Here is a 21,711-nt window from a genome sequence, read left to right on the forward strand (position 1 = left end):
GCGCAAATTCATCTAAGACCATTACAACTGTGCATGCTCAGTCAGTGGAATGGGGATTATACAGACTTGTCTCCGACGATACAAGTAGATCAGAGGACCAGAGATTCACTCCGTTGGTGGCTGACCCTGGACAACCTGTCACAAGGGATGAGCTTCCGCAGACCAGAGTGGGTCATTGTCACGACCGACGCCAGTCTGGTGGGCTGGGGCGCGGTCTGGGAACCCCTGAAAGCTCAGGGTCTTTGGTCTCGGGAAGAATCTCTTCTCCCGATAAATATTCTGGAACTGAGAGCGATATTCAATGCTCTCAAGGCTTGGCCTCAGCTAGCAAAGGCCAAATTCATAAGATTTCAATCAGACAACATGACGACTGTTGCGTATATCAACCATCAGGGGGGAACAAGGAGTTCCCTGGCGATGGAAGAAGTGACCAAAATAATTCAATGGGCGGAGTCTCACTCCTGCCACTTGTCTGCAATCCACATCCCAGGAGTGGAAAATTGGGAAGCGGATTTTCTGAGTCGTCAGACATTTCATCCGGGGTAGTGGGAACTCCATCCGGAAATCTTTGCCCAAATAATTCAATTGTGGGGCATTCCAGACATGGATCCGATGGCCTCTCGTCAGAACTTCAAGGTTCCTTGCTACGGGTCCAGATCCAGGGATCCCAAGGCGACTCTAGTGGATGCACTAGTAGCACCTTGGAGCTTCAACCTAGCTTATGTGTTCCCACCGTTTCCTCTCATTCCCAGGCTGGTAGCCAGGATCAAACAGGAGAGGGTATCGGTGATCTTGATAGCTCCTGCGTGGCCACGCAGGACTTGGTATGCAGATCTGGTGAATATGTCATCGGCTCCACCATGGAAGCTACCTTTGAGACAGGACCTTCTTGTTCAAGGTCCGTTTGAACATCCGAATCTGGCCTCACTCCAACTGACTGCTTGGAGATTGAACGCTTGATTTTATCAAAGCGAGGGTTCTCAGATTCTGTCATTGATACTCTTGTTCAGGCTAGAAAGCCTGTAACTAGAAAAATCTACCATAAGATATGGGAAAAAATATATCTGTTGGTGTGAATCTAAAGGATTCCCATGGAACAAGATAAAAATTCCTAAGGTTCTATCCTTTCTTCAAGAAGGTTTGGAGAAAGGATTATCTGCAAGTTCTTTGAAGGGACAGATTTCTGCTTTATCTGTTTTACTTCACAAAAAGCTGGCGGCTGTGCCAGATGTTCAAGCTTTTGTTCAGGCTCTGGTTAGAATCAAGCCTGTTTACAAACCTTTGACTCCTCCTTGGAGTCTCAATTTAGTTCTTTCAGTTCTTCAGGGGGTTCCGTTTGAACCCCTACATTCCGTTGATATCAAGTTATTATCTTGGAAAGTTTTGTTTTTGATTGCAATTTCTTCTGCTAGAAGAGTTTCAGAGTTATCTGCTCTGCAGTGTTCTCCTCCTTATCTGGTGTTCCATGCAGATAAGGTGGTTTTGCGTACTAAACCTAGTTTTCTTCCGAAAGTTGTTTCTAACAAAAATATTAACCAGGAGATAGTCGTGCCTTCTTTGTGTCCGAATCCAGTTTCATAGAAGGAACGTTTGTTACACAATTTGGATATAGTTCGTGCTCTAAAATTCTATTTAGAGGCTACAAAGGATTTCAGACAAACTTCTTCCTTGTTTGTTGTTTATTCTGGTAAAAGGAGAGGTCAAAAAGTAACTTCTACCTCTCTCTCTTTTTGGCTTAAAAGCATCATCCGATTGGCTTATGAGACTGCCGGACGGCAGCCTCCTGAAAGAATCACAGCTCACTCCACTAGGGCCGTGGCTTCCACATGGGCCTTCAAGAACGAGGCTTCTGTTGAGCAGATATGTAAGGCAGCAACTTGGTCTTCACTGCACACTTTTACCAAGGTTTTGCAAGCCGTGGTGCCTTCCATCTAGGTGACCTGATTTGCTCCCTCCCATCATCCGTGTCCTAAAGCTTTGGTATTGGTTCCCACTAGTAAGGATGACGCCGTGGACCGGACACACCTATGTTGGAGAAAACAGAATTTATGCTTACCTGATAAATTACTTTCTCCAACGGTGTGTCCGGTCCACGGCCCGCCCTGGTTTTTTAATCAGGTCTGATGAATTATTTTCTCTAACTACAGTCACCACGGTATCATATGATTTCTCCTATGCATATTCCTCCTTTACGTCGGTCGAATGACTGGGGAAGGCGGAGCCTAGGAGGGATCATGTGACCAGCTTTGCTGGGCTCTTTGCCATTTCCTGTTGGGGAAGAGAATATCCCACAAGTAAGGATGACGCCGTGGACCGGACACACCGTTGGAGAAAGTAATTTATCAGGTAAGCATAAATTCTGTTTTTTATATTAGTATCTTTGCGTCTTATTCTTTATAGTAGTGTCTCTTACATGCAGTTATATGAAAATGAGTGTATACTGTCCCTTTAAGTGTAGTGTTCTTTATTTAAAAATAAACATAGCAGCATCTTTCTTTTTTAATAAAATAACTGCAATAAGCAGTTGGCGGCTGTGAGCGTATACACAAATATATGTTATATAGTCATATACATTTATATTTACTGCTGCCATTTGAGCACTTGAGGTCACGTTCACATTGCACCTAACTTGTAATACCAGAGCATTGCGCTCAACTTGTAATCTAGCCGTTGTGTACAGATTGTTAACAAGTGACAAAGTATGGACCGTGTTAACCAACTCATGCACACGCATATGTATATACACACTCTCATGCATGCGCACACCACCAACTCATGCACACATGTATATACACACACTCATGCATGCGCACACCAACTCATGCACACACATATGTATATACACACACTCTCATGCATGCGCACACTCACATATGTATATACACACTCTCATGCATGCGCACACCAACTCATGCACACATATATGTGTGTGTATGTATATATATATATATATATATATATATATATATATACATACACACACACACACAATCTCATGCATGCGCACACCAACTCATTCACACACATGTATATACACACTCTCATGCATGCGCACACTCACATATGTATATACACGCACTCTTATGCATGTGCACACACTCTCATGCATGCACACACGTGTATATACACACACTCTCATGCATGCGCACACCAACTCATGCACACTCACATATGTATATACACACACTTATGCAAATTCATGAGTTCATCTGTGTCGCCAGTTGCGCACGCATCCTCAAAGGAATGATGGCTGCGCACGTAGCCAAAAGAATCCACCTGGATGCAGGGGAGCTGCATCCCAGTGGCCCCTGCCATTTTCGAAATCAACCTGGATGCAGTGTAGGCAAACCCGAAGCCTTAAAAAAAAAAAAAAAAAACGCCCGCATGAAATAACGAAAAAACACGTAACCACCCACAAGAAATGAATAAAAAACGCGTAACCGCCTGCACAAAGTATAACAAAAAAACTAACCTCACGCATGAAGTATTAACAAACGCCTAAACCGCAAACCCCCACATCTTATATAATAAAAGACCAGGTATGTTTACTGCACATGACCGCATCTGACAGAGACTGCGCAAGGACAAACATACCTGGCCTTTAGGATCAACTTCAGATCAGATTGGCCGTTGCAGGGCTGGTGGACGTGGTCAGGCGGAGGGGGCGTGACTGGCGGGAGTGCCGCTTTGGGGGCATGGTCAGATCGGGAGTGGGCGTGGTCTGAGAGCGACAAAGAGTGGGGACGGAGAGAGAGCTGAAGAGAGGGGGGGAGAGAAAGAGAGCTAAAGAGAAGGGGGAGAGAAAGAGAGCTAAAGAGAGGGGGGGAGAGAAAGAGAGCTAAAGAGAGAGGGGGGAGAGAAAGGGAGCTAAAGAGAGGGGGGGGAGAGAAAGAGAGCTAAAGATAGGGGGGGGGGAGAAAGAGAGCTAAAGAGAGGGGGGGAGAGAAAGAGAGCTAAAGAGAGGGGGAGAGAGAGAGAGAGAGAGCTAAAGAGAGGGGGGGAGAAAGAGAGCTAAAGAGAGGGGGGGAGAGAAAGAGAGCTAAAGAGAGGGGGAGAGAGAGAGCTAAAGAGAGGGGGAACGAAAAAGAGAGCTAAATAGAGGGGGGAGAGAGAGAGAGTTAAAGAGAGGGGAGAGAGCGCAAAAGAGAGGGGAGAGAGCGCACAAGAGAGGGGAGAGAGCGCACAAGAGAGGGGAGAGAGCGCAAAAGAGAGGGGAGAGAGCGCAAAAGAGAGGGGAGAGAGCGCAAAAGAGAGGGGAGAGAGCGCAAAAGAAAGGGGAGAGAGCGCAAAAGAGAGGGGAGAGAGCGCAAAAGAGAGGGGAGAGAGCGCAAAAGAGAGGGGGAGAGAGAGCGCAAAAGAGAGGGGGAGAGAGAGCGCAAAAGAGAGGGGGAGAGAGAGCGCAAAAGAGAGGGGGAGAGAGAGCGCAAAAGAGAGGGGGAGAGAGAGCGCAAAAGAGAGGGGGAGAGAGAGCGCAAAAGAGAGGGGGGGAGAGAGCGCAATAGAGAGGGGGGTGAGAGAGCTAAAGAGAAGGGGGAGAGAGAGCTAAAGAGAGGGGGGAGAGAGAGCAAAGGAGAGGGAGAGAGAGAGCAAAGGAGAGGAGAGAGAGAGCAAAAGAGAGGAGGGAGAGAGAGCAAAAGAGAGGAGGGAGAGAGAGAGCAAAAGAGAGGAGGGAGAGAGAGAGGAGGGAGAGAGAGAGCAAAAGAGAGGAGGGAGAGAGAGAGCAAAAGAGAGGAGGGAGAGAGAGCAAAGGAGAGGAGGGAGAGAGAGAGAGGAGAGGAGGGAGAGAGAGAGAGCAAAGGAGAGGAGGGAGAGAGAGAGAGCAAAGGAGGGAGAGAGATAGAGCAAAGGAGGGAGAGAGATAGAGCAAAGGAGGGAGAGAGATAGAGCAAAGGAGGGAGAGAGAGAGAGCAAAGGAGGGAGAGAGAGAGAGCAAGGGAGAGAGAGAGAGAGCAAGGGAGGGAGAGAGAGAGAGCAAAGGAGGGAGAGAGAGAGAGCAAAGGAGAGGAGGGAGAGAGAGAGCAAAGGAGAGGAGGGAGAGAGAGCGAGCAAAAGAGAGGGGGGAGAGAGCGAGCAAAAGAGAGGGGGGAGAGAGCGAGCAAAAGAGAGGGGGGAGATAGAGAACGCAAAAGAGAGGAGGAGAGAGCAAGGGGTGGGACCGCTGTACTCCAAAAAATGGCCTGTGTGCCATTTTAACCCCTAATCCGCAAATAACATAATTAAAATATTTACCCCTGAACTGCCAAACCCCCACATCGCAATTAACCCTTAAACCGCCCAACCCCACATCACAATAAACCTAATTAACCTATTAACCCCTGAACCGCCAAAACCCCACATTGCAATAAACCTAATTAACCTATTAACTCCTAAACCGACAACCCCCCACAAAGCAAATAAATAATTTAATTACTAAGCCTCCTAACCGAACACCCCCTAAATTAATCCCGATACTAAGTTACACTTAAATAAAACCTAACATTAAATTACAAAAAAAAAATCTAAAATTAAAAAAAAATAAAAAAACTCTAAAATTACAGAAAAAAATAAACAAAAATTAAAAAAATTAAACCTAATCCCTATGAAAATATGAAAGCCCCCAAAATAAAAACACCCCCTAATCTAAACTAAACTACCAATAGCCCTTAAAAGGGGCTTTTGTAGGGCGTTGCCCTAAGTTAAACAGCTCTTTTACGTTTAAAAAAAAAAAAAAAAGTCCCCCCAACCGTAAAAACACCCCACCCCCCAAACCCCCCAAAATAAAATAAAAAAACTAACACTAAAAAACCTAAACTACCCATTGCCCCTAAAGGGGCATTTGTATGGGCATTATCCTTAAAATGGTATTCAGCTCTTTTACAGCCCATTAAATCCCTAACCTTAAAAATTTAAAAACCCCAAAAATAAAAAAAACTAAGCCCCAAACAGGTACTCACCATTCCTGAAGTCCAGCGGAGAAGGTCTTCTGGGCGACTCCATAATCTTCTATCTCGGGGAAGCCAGGTGCAGAGCTTGCTTCCCCAATGCACGGATTCTCGGCGGCGGCGGTCCTCAGCAGCGTGGAGGCTCCCCTTCATGCGATCGCCCGTCGCACACTGAAGATTGAATGCAAGGTACCCCATATTTATTAGGGTACTATCACACTGTAAATTCTGAAAATCTGTGCAAAAGATATAATGGAATCTCAACTGCTGATATGTTTTTTTACAGAATGTAATTCAATACCAGTTGTTAAATATTGTATCTGTAAGTCCCTTATTGTTTGATATTTTGCTTAATGTTCATATAAGTATGGAGAAACAAAGTATCAATGCTGTATGGGTTGAAACAACATTGAAACATTATTTGAGCGTTACTTTCCCTAAGTGCCTCTGTTACAAACATTAAGCAGAATGAAACTAACTCAACAATGGTTGTGCAGAATTTAAGGCAAAAAATAATAATATATTATGAAAGCGCTAATAGGAGAATTAGATCCTTCCTTATCGGTTACAAGGAGCGAGTGACTATTGAATCGGTCCGGACCGGAAGTGATGTCACTCAGGGTTGCGTTCTTACAGTAGAGGCTGAAATGAAGAGCGAGCGATCTCCCTGCAGACTCAAAGTGCTCTGGTAAGGACAAGTGAGCAGATCGATGAGATGGATGCGGTAATATCTCAGCAGAGATAAAGTAAAGTTCTGAGAATTCTATAGTTTTTATATAATTAAGGAGCTTAGGGAATTCACCATCCCCAATTAGGTTCAGTGTGAACACTAATACCAAGCAATGAGGTGAGCGAGGGAGTGGCTTAAATAGGCCATGCAAGGACTTAAGTAATTTCTTAAAGGTACAGAGCAATTTAGAAATAGTAGAGATGGAATGATTTGTCATGAGAACAGAGAGACAGATTATGGCGTGACAGGTACCTTGCATTCCTATTGGCTGAAATTTTAAATTCAGCCAATAGGATGAGAGCTACTGAAATTTTATTGGCTGATTTGAACAGTCAATAGGATTTCAGTAGCTCTAATCCTGTTGTCTGATTTCAAAATTTCAGCCAATAGGAATGCAAGGTACCCCAAATTGAATGCGGTACCTTGCATTCAATTTTCAGTGTGCGACTGACATCGGATGAAGAGGAATCTCCGCGCTCCTGAGGACCGTCGCTCCGGATCCGTGCATCGGGAAGACCACTCTGTGCCGCCTTCGCACAGGATGAAGATTGAAGATGACGGAGCTGTCTGGAAGGAGACCTCCGCCGGACTTCAGGAATAGTGAGTACCTATTGGGGCTTAGTTTTAGGATTTTTTATTTTTAAGATTAGGGATTTAATGTCCTGTAAAAGAGCGGAATGCCCTTTTAATGTCAATGCCCATACAAATGCCCCTTTAGGGGCAATGGGTAGTTTTAGTTGGTTTGTTTTTCTTCTGTTAAGTGTGATCAGTCCACGGGTCATCATTACTTCTGGGATATTACTCCTCCCCAACAGGAAGTGCAAGAGGATTCACCCAGCAGAGCTGCATATAGCTCCTCCCCTCTACGTCACTCCCAGTCATTCTCTTGCACCCAACGACTAGATAGGATGTGTGAGAGGACTATGGTGATTATACTTAGTTTTATATCTTCAATCAAAAGTTTGTTATTTTAAAATAGCACCGGAGTGTGTTATTATCTCTCTGGCAGAGTTTGAAGAAGAATCTACCAGAGTTTTTGTTATGATTTTAGCCGGAGTAGTTAAGATCATATTGCTGTTTCTCGGCCATCTGAGGAGAGGTAAACTTCAGATCAGGGGACAGCGGGCAGATGAATCTGCATAGAGGTATGTAGCAGTTTTTATTTTCTGACAATGGAATTGATGAGAAAATCCTGCCATACCGATATAATGTCATGTATGTATACTTTACACTTCAGTATTCTGGGGAATGGTACTTCACTAGAATTACACTGTAAGAAATACATAAAGCTGTTTAATAACTAGAGATTATGTTTAACGTTTTTGCTGGAATGTAAAATCGTTTTCATTTACTGAGGTACTGAGTGAATAAATGTTTGGGCACTATTTTTCCACTTGGCAGTTGCTTAATCTGTTTTTCTGACAGTTTCTGTTCTCCCTCACTGCTGTGTGTGAGGGGCCGTTTTTTTGGCGCTTTTACTGCATCAAATATTTCAGTCAGCAACTCATTGTATTCCCTGCATGATCCGGTTCATCTCTACAGAGCTCAGGGGTCTTCAAAACTTATTTTGAGGGAGGTAATTTCTCTCAGCAGAGCTGTGAGAATTATAGTTTGACTGAGATAAAAAACGTTTATTCTGTAATTTGTTTCCTGCTTTCAGAATTTGTTATCTTTGCTAATGGGATTAAACCTTTGCTAAAGTTGTGTTGTTTACAAGGATTGAGGCTATAACTGTTTCAATTTATTAATTTTCAACTGTCATAGATCTTCTGTGCTTCTTAAAGGCACAGTACGTTTTAATATTATTCTAATTGAATTGTATTTCCAAGTTGCAAGTTTATTTGCTAGTGTGTTAAACATGTCTGATTCAGAGGATGATACCTGTGTCATTTGTTGCAATGCCAAAGTGGAGCCCAATAGAAATTTATGTACTAACTGTATTGATGCTACTTTAAATAAAGGTCAATCTGTACAAATTGAACAAATTTCACCAAACAACGAGGGGAGAGTTATGCCGACTAACTCGCCTCACGTGTCAGTACCTACATCTCCCGCTCAGAGGGAGGTGCGTGATATTGTAGCGCCGAGTACATCTGGGCGGCCATTACAAATCACATTACAGGATATGGCTACTGTTATGACTGAGGTTTTGGCTAAATTACCAGAACTAAGAGGTAAGCGTGATCACTCTGGGGTGAGAACAGAGTGCGCTGATAATATTAGGGCCATGTCAGACACTGCGTCACAGGTGGCAGAACATGAGGACGGAGAACTTCATTCTGTGGGTGACGGTTCTGATCCAAACAGACTGGATTCAGATATTTCAAATTTTAAATTTAAACTGGAAAACCTCCGTGTATTACTAGGGGAGGTGTTAGCGGCTCTGAATGATTGTAACACAGTTGCAATACCAGAGAAAATGTGTAGGTTGGATAAATATTTTGCGGTACCGACGAGTACTGAGGTTTTTCCTATACCTAAGAGACTTACTGAAATTGTTGCTAAGGAGTGGGATAGACCCGGTGTGCCGTTCTCACCCCCTCCGATATTTAGAAAAATGTTTCCAATAGACGCCACCACAAGGGACTTATGGCAAACGGTCCCTAAGGTGGAGGGAGCAGTTTCTACCTTAGCTAAGCGTACCACTATCCCGGTGGAGGATAGCTGTGCTTTTTCAGATCCAATGGATAAAAAGTTAGAGGGTTACCTTAAGAAAATGTTTGTTCAACAAGGTTTTATATTGCAACCCCTTGCATGCATTGCGCCGATCACGGCTGCAGCGGCATTCTGGATTGAGTCTCTGGAAGAGAACATTGGTTCAGCTACTCTGGACGACATTACGGACAGGCTTAGAGTCCTTAAACTAGCTAATTCATTCATTTCGGAGGCCGTAGTACATCTTACTAAACTTACGGCGAAGAATTCAGGATTCGCCATTCAGGCACGCAGGGCGCTGTGGCTAAAATCCTGGTCAGCTGATGTTACTTCTAAGTCTAAATTGCTTAATATACCTTTCAAAGGGCAGACCTTATTCGGGCCCGGGTTGAAAGAGATTATCGCTGACATTACAGGAGGTAAAGGCCATGCCCTGCCTCAGGACAAAGCCAAGACTAGACAGTCTAATTTTCGTTCCTTTCGTAATTTCAAAGCTGGAGCAGCATCAACTTCCTCTGCACCAAAACAGGAAGGAGCTGTTGCTCGCTACAGACAAGGCTGGAAACCTAACCAGTCCTGGAACAAGGGCAAGCAGACTAGGAAACCTGCTGCTGCCCCTAAGACAGCATGAATTGAGGGCCCCCGATCCGGGATCGGATCTAGTGGGGGGCAGACTTTCTCTCTTCGCCCAGGCTTGGGCAAGAGATGTTCAGGATCCCTGGGCGCTAGAGATAATATCTCAGGGATACCTTCTGGACTTCAAATACTCTCCTCCAAGAGAGAGATTTCATCTGTCAAGATTGTCAACAATCCAGACAAAGAAAGAGGCGTTTCTACGCTGCGTACAAGAGCTCTTGTTAATGGGAGTAATCCATCCAGTTCCACGATCGGAACAGGGACAGGGGTTTTACTCAAATCTGTTTGTGGTTCCCAAAAAAGAGGGAACTTTCAGACCAATCCTGGACTTAAAGATCCTAAACAAATTCCTAAGAGTTCCATCGTTCAAGATGGAGACTATTCGGACAATTTTACCTATGATCCAAGAGGGTCAGTACATGACCACTGTAGATTTAAAAGATACTTACCTTCACATACCGATTCACAAAGATCATTATCGGTACCTAAGGTTTGCCTTCCTAGACAGGCATTACCAGTTTGTGGCTCTTCCATTCGGATTGGCTACAGCTCCAAGAATCTTCACAAAGGTTCTGGGTGCTCTTCTGGCGGTACTAAGACCGCGGGGAATCTCGGTAGCTCCATACCTAGACAACATTCTGATACAAGCTTCAAGCTTTCAAACTGCCAAGTCTCATACAGAGTTAGTGCTGGCATTTCTAAGTTCACATGGATGGAAGGTGAACGAAAAGAAAAGTTCACTCGTTCCACTCACAAGAGTTCCCTTCCTGGGGACTCTTATAGATTCTGTAGAAATGAAGATTTACCTGACAGAGGACAGGCTAACAAGACTTCAAAGTGCTTGCCGCACCCTTCATTCCATTCAACACCCGTCAGTGGCTCAATGCATGGAGGGAATCGGCTTAATGGTAGCGGCAATGGACATAGTACCCTTTGCACGCTTACACCTCAGACCACTGCAACTGTGCATGCTAAGTCAGTGGAAAGGGGATTACTCAGACTTATCCCCTTCTCTGAATCTGGATCAAGAGACCAGAAATTCTCTTCTATGGTGGCTTTCTCGGCCACATCTGTCCAGGGGGATGCCATTCAGCAGACCAGACTGGACAATTGTAACAACAGACGCCAGCCTTCTAGGTTGGGGTGCCGTCTGGAATTCTCTGAAGGCTCAGGGACAATGGAGTCAGGAGGAGAGTCTCCTGCCAATAAACATTCTGGAATTGAGAGCAGTTCTCAATGCCCTTCTGGCTTGGCCCCAGTTGACAACTCGGGGGTTCATCAGGTTTCAGTCGGACAACATCACAACTGTAGCTTACATCAACCATCAGGGAGGGACAAGAAGCTCCCTAGCTATGATGGAAGTATCAAAGATAATTCTCTGGGCAGAGTCTCACTCTTGCCACCTGTCAGCAATCCACATCCCGGGAGTGGAGAACTGGGAGGCGGATTTCTTAAGTCGTCAGACTTTTCATCCGGGGGAGTGGGAACTTCATCCGGAGGTCTTTGCCCAAATACTTCGACGTTGGGGCAAACCAGAGATAGATCTCATGGCGTCTCGACAGAACGCCAAGCTTCCTCGTTACGGGTCCAGATCCAGGGATCCAGGAGCAGTCCTGATAGATGCTCTGACAGCACCTTGGGACTTCAGGATGGCTTACGTGTTTCCACCCTTCCCGTTGCTTCCGCGATTGATTGCCAGAATCAAACAAGAGAGAGCATCAGTGATTCTAATAGCACCTGCGTGGCCACGCAGGACTTGGTATGCAGACCTGGTGGACATGTCATCCTGTCCACCTTGGTCTCTACCTCTGAAACAGGACCTTCTGATACAGGGTCCCTTCAAACATCAAAATCTAACTTCTCTGAAGCTGACTGCTTGGAAATTGAACGCTTGATTTTATCAAGACGTGGGTTTTCTGAGTCAGTTATTGATACCTTAATACAGGCTAGGAAACCTGTTACCAGAAAGATTTACCATAAGATATGGCGTAAATACCTATATTGGTGTGAATCCAAAGGTTACTCTTGGAGTAAGGTTAGGATTCCTAGGATATTGTCTTTTCTACAAGAAGGTTTAGAAAAGGGTTTATCTGCTAGTTCATTAAAGGGACAGATCTCAGCTCTGTCCATTCTGTTACACAAACGTCTGTCAGAAGTTCCTGACGTCCAGGCTTTTTGTCAGGCTTTGACCAGGATTAAGCCTGTGTTTAAAACTGTTGCTCCACCATGGAGTCTAAACCTTGTTCTTAATGTTTTTCAGGGCGTTCCGTTTGAACCCCTTCATTCCATTGATATAAAGTTGTTATCTTGGAAAGTTCTATTTTTAATGGCTATTTCCTCGGCTCGAAGAGTCTCTGAATTATCAGCCTTACATTGTGATTCTCCTTATTTGATTTTTCATTCGGATAAGGTAGTCCTGCGTACTAAACCTGGGTTCTTACCTAAGGTAGTTACTAACAGGAATATCAATCAAGAGATTGTTGTTCCTTCTTTATGCCCAAATCCTTCTTCAAAGAAGGAACGTCTACTGCACAACCTGGATGTAGTCCGTGCTCTAAAATTTTACTTACAGGCAACTAAGGAATTTCGACAAACGTCTTCTCTGTTTGTCATTTACTCTGGGCAGAGGAGAGGTCAAAAAGCTTCCGCTACCTCTCTTTCTTTTTGGCTTCGTAGCATAATTCGTTTAGCTTATGAGACTGCTGGACAGCAGCCTCCTGAAAGAATTACAGCTCATTCTACTAGAGCTGTGGCTTCCACTTGGGCCTTCAAGAATGAGGCCTCTGTTGAACAGATTTGCAAGGCTGCAACTTGGTCTTCGCTTCATACTTTTTCCAAATTTTACAAATTTGACACTTTTGCTTCATCGGAGGCTATTTTTGGGAGAAAGGTTCTTCAGGCAGTGGTTCCTTCTGTATAAAGAGCCTGCCTATCCCTCCCGTCATCCGTGTACTTTTGCTTTGGTATTGGTATCCCAGAAGTAATGATGACCCGTGGACTGATCACACTTAACAGAAGAAAACATAATTTATGCTTACCTGATAAATTCCTTTCTTCTGTAGTGTGATCAGTCCACGGCCCGCCCTGTTTTTAAGGCAGGTAAATATTTTTTAATTTATACTCCAGTCACCACTTCACCCTTGGCTTTTCCTTTCTCGTTGGTCCTTGGTCGAATGACTGGGAGTGACGTAGAGGGGAGGAGCTATATGCAGCTCTGCTGGGTGAATCCTCTTGCACTTCCTGTTGGGGAGGAGTAATATCCCAGAAGTAATGATGACCCGTGGACTGATCACACTACAGAAGAAAGGAATTTATCAGGTAAGCATAAATTATGTTTTTATTGTTAATGACAACAGAAACTACCCAAATAACCCTCATCAAAAGTTTACATACCCTGGGGATTTGGGCCTGATAACATGCACACAAGTTGACTCAAAGGGGTTTGAATGGCTATTAAAGGTAACCATCCTCACCTGTGATCTGTTTGCTTGTAAGTAGTGGGTGTGTGTTTAAAAGGTCATTGAGTTTCTGGACTCCTGACAGAACCTTGCGTCTTTCATCCAGTGCTGCACTGACGATTCTGGATTCTGAGTCATGGGGAAAGCAAAAGAATTGTCAAAGAATCTGCGGAAAAAGGTAGTTGAACTGTATAAAACAGGAAAGGGATATAAAAAGATATCCAAGGAATTGAGAATGCAAATCAACAGTGTTCAAACTCTAATCAAGAAGTGGAAAATGAGGGGTTCTGTTGAAACCAAACCACGGTCAGGTCAAATTGTTTGGGATGCAAAGACAACCCCACAAATAACTTCAGGTGAAATACAGGACTCTCTGAAAACATGTAGTGTGGCTGTTTCAAGATGCACAATAAGTAGGCACTTGAAGAAAGATGGACTGCATGGTCGAGTCACCAGAAGAAAGCCATTACTATGCAAATGCCACAAAGTATCCCGCTTACAATACGCCAAACAGCACAGAGACAAGCCTCAAACCTTCTGGCACAAAGTCATTTGGAGTGATGAGACCAAAATTTAGCTTTTTGGCCACAACCATAAACGCTACATTTGGAGAGGAGTCAACAAGGCCTATGATGAAAGGTACACCATTCCTACTGTGAAACACGGAGGTGGATCGCTGATGTTTTGGGGGGCGCGAGCTACAAAGGCACAGGAAATTTGGTCAGAATTGATGGCAAGATGAATGCAGTATGTTATCAAACAGAATGCCTCATTTTCCACTTCTTGATTAGTTTGAACACTGCTGATTTGCATTCTCAATTCCTTGGATATCTTTTTATATCCCTTTCCTGTTTTATACAATTCAACTACCTTTTCCCGCAGATCCTTTGACAATTCTTTTTCTTTCCCCATGACTCAGAATCCAGAATCATCAGTGCAGCACTGGATGAAAGATGCAAGGGTCTGTCAGGAGTCCAGAAACTCATTGACCTTTTATACACACCCACTAATTACAAGCAAACAGATCACAGATGAGGATGGTTACCTTTTAATAGCTATTCAAACCCCTTTGTTTCAACTTGTGTGCATGTTATCAGGCCCAAATCACCAGGGTATGTAAACTTTTGATCAGGGTCATTTGAGTAGTTTCTGTTGTCATTATGATTTAAAAAGAGTAAAAACAGTTGATTTATAATAAATGGCTTCAGCCAAACACTAACCATGAGTGAAAGAAAAGTTTTTGTGTTATCATTCATATTCTCTGCCAAATGGCCAAGAAATCATAAATTCTGCCAGGGCATGTAAACTTATGAGCACAACTGTGTGTGTGTGTATATGTGTATGTGTATATATATATATATATATATATATATATATATATATATATATATATATATATATATATATATATATATATATATATATATATATATATATACACATACACGCACACCAACTCATGCACACTCACATATGTATATACACACACTCTTGTGCATGCAAACACCAACTCATGCACATTCACATATGTATATACACACTCTCATGCATGCATGCTCACATATGAATATATACACACACACACACTCATGCATGCGCGCACCAACTCATGCACACTCACATATGTATATACACACACTCTCATGCATGCAAACACCAACTCATGCACACTCACATTTCTATATACACACACTCTCATGCATGCGCACACCAACTCATGCACACTCACATATGTACTGTATATACACACACTTGTGCATCCACACACCAACTCATGCACACTCACACATATGTATATACACAAACTTGTGCATGCGCACACCAACTCATGCACACTCACACATATGTATATACACAAACTTGTGCATGCACACACCAACTCATTATTATTTTAAGCAGCTTCTGGACTCTGCTGCAAATAGGAACTCAGACTGATTGTGTCTTGCAGGCATTACAATGTTCTGAAGAAGATCCTGCTGGTTCTGTCGGCTCTGCTTCTGTTGGCTCTGGTGGGAGCAGGTCAGTACCAGGGACATGGGGATGATGCAGACAGGGGCGGGTGCCAGAGTAACAGGATGGGTATTGGGGTATCAGTGTAGAAGCTTTGTGGGTAAGTACCAGAGACAAGGGAAGTGCAGTTACTGGGTGTGTTAGTGAGATACCAGTGAGGTTGGCATGTGGTTACTGCCATTTTCATAGGCACAGCTTGAGTATGTTCTTTAACCCATTCGTTGCTGGGGCCCTCTAGAAAGGAAATGGCCAGAACTAAAGATGGTTTCTAAGCTGCCTTGTTTTCTCACATAGGACTGTGGCATTTCTATCCATTTGGATTCCCGGCTCTGCTCTCTGCACCTATTGCTGCATTCTCCAGGGAACACAAACCAGTGAGTGATGACCCCCTGAGGAAGGAAAACCTGGATCCCCGAATCCCCCCTCTCTCCTCCCAGGTGAGATACAGACCAGACGCAGGGGCCACTTATAACTAATGACTTATAATTATCCATTTAATAGAAACGCCAAACAATTTGATGAAACAAAACCTAGAACGATTTGTAAGAGCTGCCACGTGGTGGAATAAGGCAAAACGTGGGATGTAGGTGGAAGAGCGGCACCGAGGTCCAGCATTGTGTTTGTTGTCTTGTGGTTAACGCAGAAGTAACAAAAACACGAGTGACGCTCTTGAGAGCTGTGTGTGATCAGATGTAAATTCCCCCAAATTTAAACGAAAAATAAATATTACTATAGAGACAGAGAAAAAAACTAAAGTAACCGCTATAATGCGGGGGGCACTGTCTTGTAAATTTTGTTAGAAGAGGAAACTTTGAAAACCCCTGAAATAGATAAAGAAAAAATAAACAAAAGATAATTGCAACTTTTCTTTCACACTGCAGCCCAAATAATATTATCCCCTATAATAATGACATTTTTGTCTTATCTCTGTGTGTGAGTGAGTGCGTACGTGTGAGTGCATGCATGCGTGCGTGTTTGTACGTGTTCTCCCCAGGATCTTTTTCATAGGTGAACCACCCAACTGATTTTACTAACCACCCAGCTAAAATTTTAGCAAAAAAATAAGCTAAAATTAGCTGCTATTGATATTTTTCAATGTTTTATTGCACAAATTATCATTAAGTACATTTATGTTAAATTATGTAATTAATTTGTTCTTTAGATAGCAGAAAATGTTACAATATTAGAAAGTATCACACTGCTCCCACCAGGCTACTTTATAATGCTATAAACACACAAATACACATGCACACGTGTGTGTGTGTATGTATGTATGTATGTATGTATATATATATATATATATATATATATATATATATATATATATATATATATATATATATATATATATATATATATACATATTTTATGCTTACCAGATAAATTCCTTTCCTTCTGGATAGGGAGAGTCCACGGCTTCATTCCTTACTGTTGGCAAATACAACACCTGGCCACCAGGAGGAGGCAGAGACACCCCAGCCAATGGCTTGAATATCCCTCCCACTTCCTCATTACCCCAGTCATTCTGCCAAGGGAACAAGGAAAAGTAGGAGAAACATTAGGGTATAAATGGTGCCAGAAGAATAAAATAAATAATCGGGGACCGTCCATAGACAAAGAGTCCACGGCTTCATTCCTTACTGTTGGGAAAACTATACCCAAGCTCCAGAGGACACTGAATGAATAACGGGAGGGAACAAAAAGGGGAGAGGCGGACCCTATTCTGAGGGCACAACAGCCTGCAAATCTTTTCTCTCTAAAGCTGCTTTAGCCGAAACAAAAACATCAAACTTGTAAAATTTTGAAAAAGTATGTAAGGAGGACCAGGTAGCCGCCTTACAAATCTGACCCATAGAGGCCTCGTTCTTAAAGGCCCAAGAGGAAGCCACTGCTCTAGTGGAATGAGCCGTTATCCTCTCAGGAGGACGATATCCCGCTGTCTCGTAAGATAAGCAGATGACACTCCTTAACCAAAAAGATAGGGTCGAAGTAGCCTTCTGCCCCTTACGCTTCCCTGAATAGATAACAAACAAAGAGGAAGATTGTCTAAACTCCCAAGTAGCCTGAAGATAGAACTTCAGGGCACGAACCACATCCAAATTGTGAAGTAAGAGTTCCTTCGATGAAGAAGGATTAGGAAACAAGGAAGGAACCACAATCTTCTGATGTTGTGATCTGACACAACCTTAGGAAGAAAACCTAATTTAGTACGTAAAAACTGCCTTATCTTCATTAAAAATCAGAAAAGGGGGCTCACATTGCAAAGCAGAGATCTCAGAAACTCTGCACGCAGAGGCAATAGCCAACAAAAAGAGAATCTTCCAAGATAACAATTTAATGTCAACGGAATGCTGAGGCTCAAACGGAACCTGTTGCAAAACCCGAAGAACAAGATCCTAATCAGCCTTAACAAAGGACTGCACATCTGGAAGCTCAGCCAGTCTCTTGTGCAATAAAACCTACAGGGCTGAAATCTGTACCCTCAGGGAACTAGCAGAAAGGCCCTTCTCCAGCCCATCCTGGAGAAAAGATAAGATCCTGGCAGCCTTAACTATGTGCCAGGAAAAACCATGCTCTTCACATCAGAATAAGTAGGTCCTCCACACCTTGTGGTAGATACGCAGAGTAACTGGTTTATGAGCTTGAATAAAAGTATCAATGACACTCTCATAGAAACCTCTCTTGGCTAAGACTAAACATTCAATTTCCACGCAGTCAGCCTCAGATAACCTAGATTTTGATGAACAAATGGACCTTGTATCAGCAGGTCTTTGCGACAATGTAAATTCCACGGAGGAGATGAGGACATCCCCCACTAGATCCGCGAACCATGTCTGCGGCCACGATAGAGCAATCGGGATTACTGATACCCGCTTCTGCTTGATGCAGGCCACCACTCGAGAAAGAAGTGGTAATGGAGGATAAAGATATGAGTTTTTTTTTTTTTTTTTTTAAACTTTAATATTTTTATTGAGGTTGTGCGAGAACAATACAACTTAAATTAATCAGCACATTAGTAAAACAAATATAAATGTTACATTTCAATTTAACAATTTCTATATATGTTGAAAGATAAAATTCTCAATATGAAGTATCCTATTAAAAAAAAAAAAAACAGAAAACTGGAACCTCGTTTTCTTAATTAGCAGTGTGAATGATCATATTTAAACCAATGAGCTCGAATTAGTTTAGCAGTTGACATGTTAAGTATAAGCACAGATGAAAATACAGTTCTGCTATGTAGATAATATGGTAAGATAGATAAATATAGATAGGTAGATTGCGGCAGAGACAAGAAAAGCCGTGTGGTTAGACCTCCTGAATTAGGAGGTTCATTATGGGGGTGAGGGGGTGAGGTGGGAAATTGAATGTGATGGATAGGGTATGTAGCTAAGGAGGCATTTAAATTGTAGAGTATCATAGGCAGGGCAGGTAAACCTCAAATAATGGCTCATCAAACATTTTAGATGAATATCAAGGCTAGTAAACTGGAGTCTGATGGGAAAGTTCTAACAGTACTAGAGGTATATTATGGATTTTAGATCTGTTATTACATTAGTAGACAATCAGGACCTTTATGGGTTTAATTATGAGTATGAGAACGTAATAAACAGCCTGTGCTGTTGCATTGAGAGAAGGAGCTGATTAAATGCTGGGCTGATGTCATATTTGGCATATTGAGGCATAAGATCTAAACTTAGAGATTGGGCACTAGACATGCAGCTCAGTTAAAATAATGCGGGTAAGGAAATTATAAATAATACTAGTAGTGGAGTTCCAAAAAGTAAAAGCGTTACTTATAGACATTGAATTACGTTACGGTGTAAAACTATGTCTGAAACTATGGAGTTATGTATTTATAAAATATGAACATCCCGCTGCCCCGGCCGCTGGCAGCAAGATGTCGTGTTTAGAAATCATAGTTAAACTCCAAATATATGTAGGAAGTATAATAAGCTGCAGACATATAGGTGTTATAAGATGAAGTGCTTAAATGCTATTTATATAACAATGGGTATAAATAATCAGAGAGGGACCTGTAAGTGTAAAGTAATATCTATACATGATAACTAGAGAGGTGATGGTCTTGCCCCATTCAAATATATATATATAAATTCATATACATAGCATAACATTCAATTTCTATTAATGCCCCAGTGAGTATAGAAAAACATGTCAGGAATCAAACAAATTTGCCAAACAAATGTCCCATAAACATAACCTCAAACATGAGATAACTCATAAATAGGGACTACCTAGTTTCTGTGGAGCAATCAATATGGAATATATAGTGCTATAAGAGAAGAGAAATTATGAAAGATATCTCACCTCAGCTCCATGTATATTCAAGCAATATGAAAGCCCACAAACATGGAATAATATGTAATTAGGTATTTAGATGCTATTACCCAGTAGGTGTAGACAATAAGGAGCTAGTAAATACATTATGATAAGGAGTACAAACGTTGCTGTCAACTTACAAGACAAACTAATTGGCATATATTAGAACAGAGTTTGGTGTGTCAGCTGAATACCATGTTGTCAAAAATACCTAAACAATCTGCGAAAGAAAGTATGTCCATAGCATGTAAACCTGAGTATGCCCATGTCTATGACACAAGTATGCTGCTTATATGGTGATTAGACAAATGCAGTTCCACAATAACTTTTAAATCCTGTGAAAAAAAAGATAATTAAAACAACAAATGGCAAAGTATAGACAAGACAAACGTGGCAAATAAGACAACAGCGTCTCTCAACTTGTAAGCTGTATCTAATGACAGGCTAGACAGAAGACAATAGAGAGTACATTTTGGAGTGAACTTTAGCAGTAGCGATAGTTTTGTTTTTAGCCAATTCCGACTCTAAATATTTGTACTGAAAGCTGCAGAGTCAGTAGAGCAACTTGCGGTATTCCTTTATCCGATAAAGAGCGCTTCTGCAGTAGCTTCTTATGGGTTAACATCAAGGCTGCGTTAGCATAATTGATCCAGATGGCTGAGGGCAAAACAGCAACCCGTCGGTAAGCCCAGACTTGCCTCCTCTCCATGCTAATTCCTTGCTTCTGTGAAGCCAAAGGCCTCCCCGCTGATAGACAAGTGCTGGCAGAGTCCAGACCTGTTACCGCGCCCTGAGAGAGACTGGCTGTAGCTACCAAGCTGTGGTCGGGCTTCGTCAGAGGGCTGATGCATCGCTGTGTCTGGGGATCTGGTATACTGCTAGGCCGTGAGTGCTGGGATCCCGGACCCATGCCGTCGCAAAGTTCAGTAGCAGTGTTGTCTCCACATAACGTGCTAGGGCTAAAATTAGCAGGGAGACAAAATGCGGCCCCAATCTGAGCTGTGAATTCCTCTCGGTACTGTCGCAGTGCACGACCGATTGCCTGTAATAGAATGTGTGGCTCCATTTCAATTATCCGAAGCTGGCCCCAGGGGATATTAGGATAAGGCTCTGGTAATTCCCCAGTAATCACTACTTTAGTCACAGAGCAGTTGCGCAGTTGGTAGGCTTCGCGGGTCACCTCGTGGCTTCAAGGAACAGAGAAAAGTACATTTCTCCAACATAGGTGTGTCCGGTCCACGGCGTCATCCTTACTTGTGGGATATTCTCCTCCCCAACAGGAAATGGCAAAGAGCCCAGCAAAGCTGGTCATATGATCCCTCCTAGGCTCCGCCTACCCCAGTCATTCTCTTTGCCGTTGCACAGGCAACATCTCCACGGAGATGGCTAAGAGTTTTTTGGTGTTTAAATGTAGTTTTTATTCTTCAATCAAGTGTTTGTTATTTTAAAATAGTGCTGGTATGTACTATTTACTCTGAAACAGAAAAGAGAAGAAGATTTCTGTTTGTAAGAGGAAGATGATTTTAGCAAACGTTACTAAAATCGATTGCTGTTTCCACACAGGACTGTTGAGATGAAGTAACTTCAGTTGGGGGAAGCAGTTGGCAGACTTTTCTGCCTGAGGTATGACTGGCCACATTTCTAACAAGACCTTGTAATGCTGGAAGGCTGTCATTTTCCCTATGGGGACCGGTAAGCCATTTTCTTAGATTAAGTAAAAGAATAAAGGGCTTTATAAGGGCTTAAAAAACTGGTAGACATTTTTCTGGGCTAAAACGATTACTTTGCTAAGCATATTTGGCAGATTATAACTCTTTATAGTTATTATAATCTTGGGGATTGTTGTTAAAAAAACGGCAGGCACTGTTTGGACACCTTTTTCAGATGGGGGCCTTCTCTAGTCATAGGCAGAGCCTCATTTTCGCGCCACTAATGCGCAGTTGTTTTTGGAAAGCAAGGC

At 42.8% G+C, this 21,711-nt stretch overlaps 1 protein-coding gene across 2 annotated transcripts in view; it reads left to right on the forward strand.

The window, feature by feature from the left end:
- The window catches only part of SUN2 (Sad1 and UNC84 domain containing 2), a 143,257-nt gene that overhangs the window by 34,050 nt on the left and 87,496 nt on the right, over positions 1–21,711 (forward strand). For both annotated transcript variants that reach the window (XM_053721311.1, XM_053721310.1), the window contains 2 exons: positions 15,349–15,419; positions 15,705–15,847. In XM_053721311.1, coding sequence (XP_053577286.1) covers positions 15,349–15,419; positions 15,705–15,847 — 214 coding nt within the window. The remainder of the gene's footprint in view (positions 1–15,348; positions 15,420–15,704; positions 15,848–21,711) is intronic.

The sequence above is a fragment of the Bombina bombina genome, chromosome 7, assembly GCF_027579735.1.
Source record: "Bombina bombina isolate aBomBom1 chromosome 7, aBomBom1.pri, whole genome shotgun sequence".
In the NCBI taxonomy this organism is placed as follows: domain Eukaryota; kingdom Metazoa; phylum Chordata; class Amphibia; order Anura; family Bombinatoridae; genus Bombina; species Bombina bombina.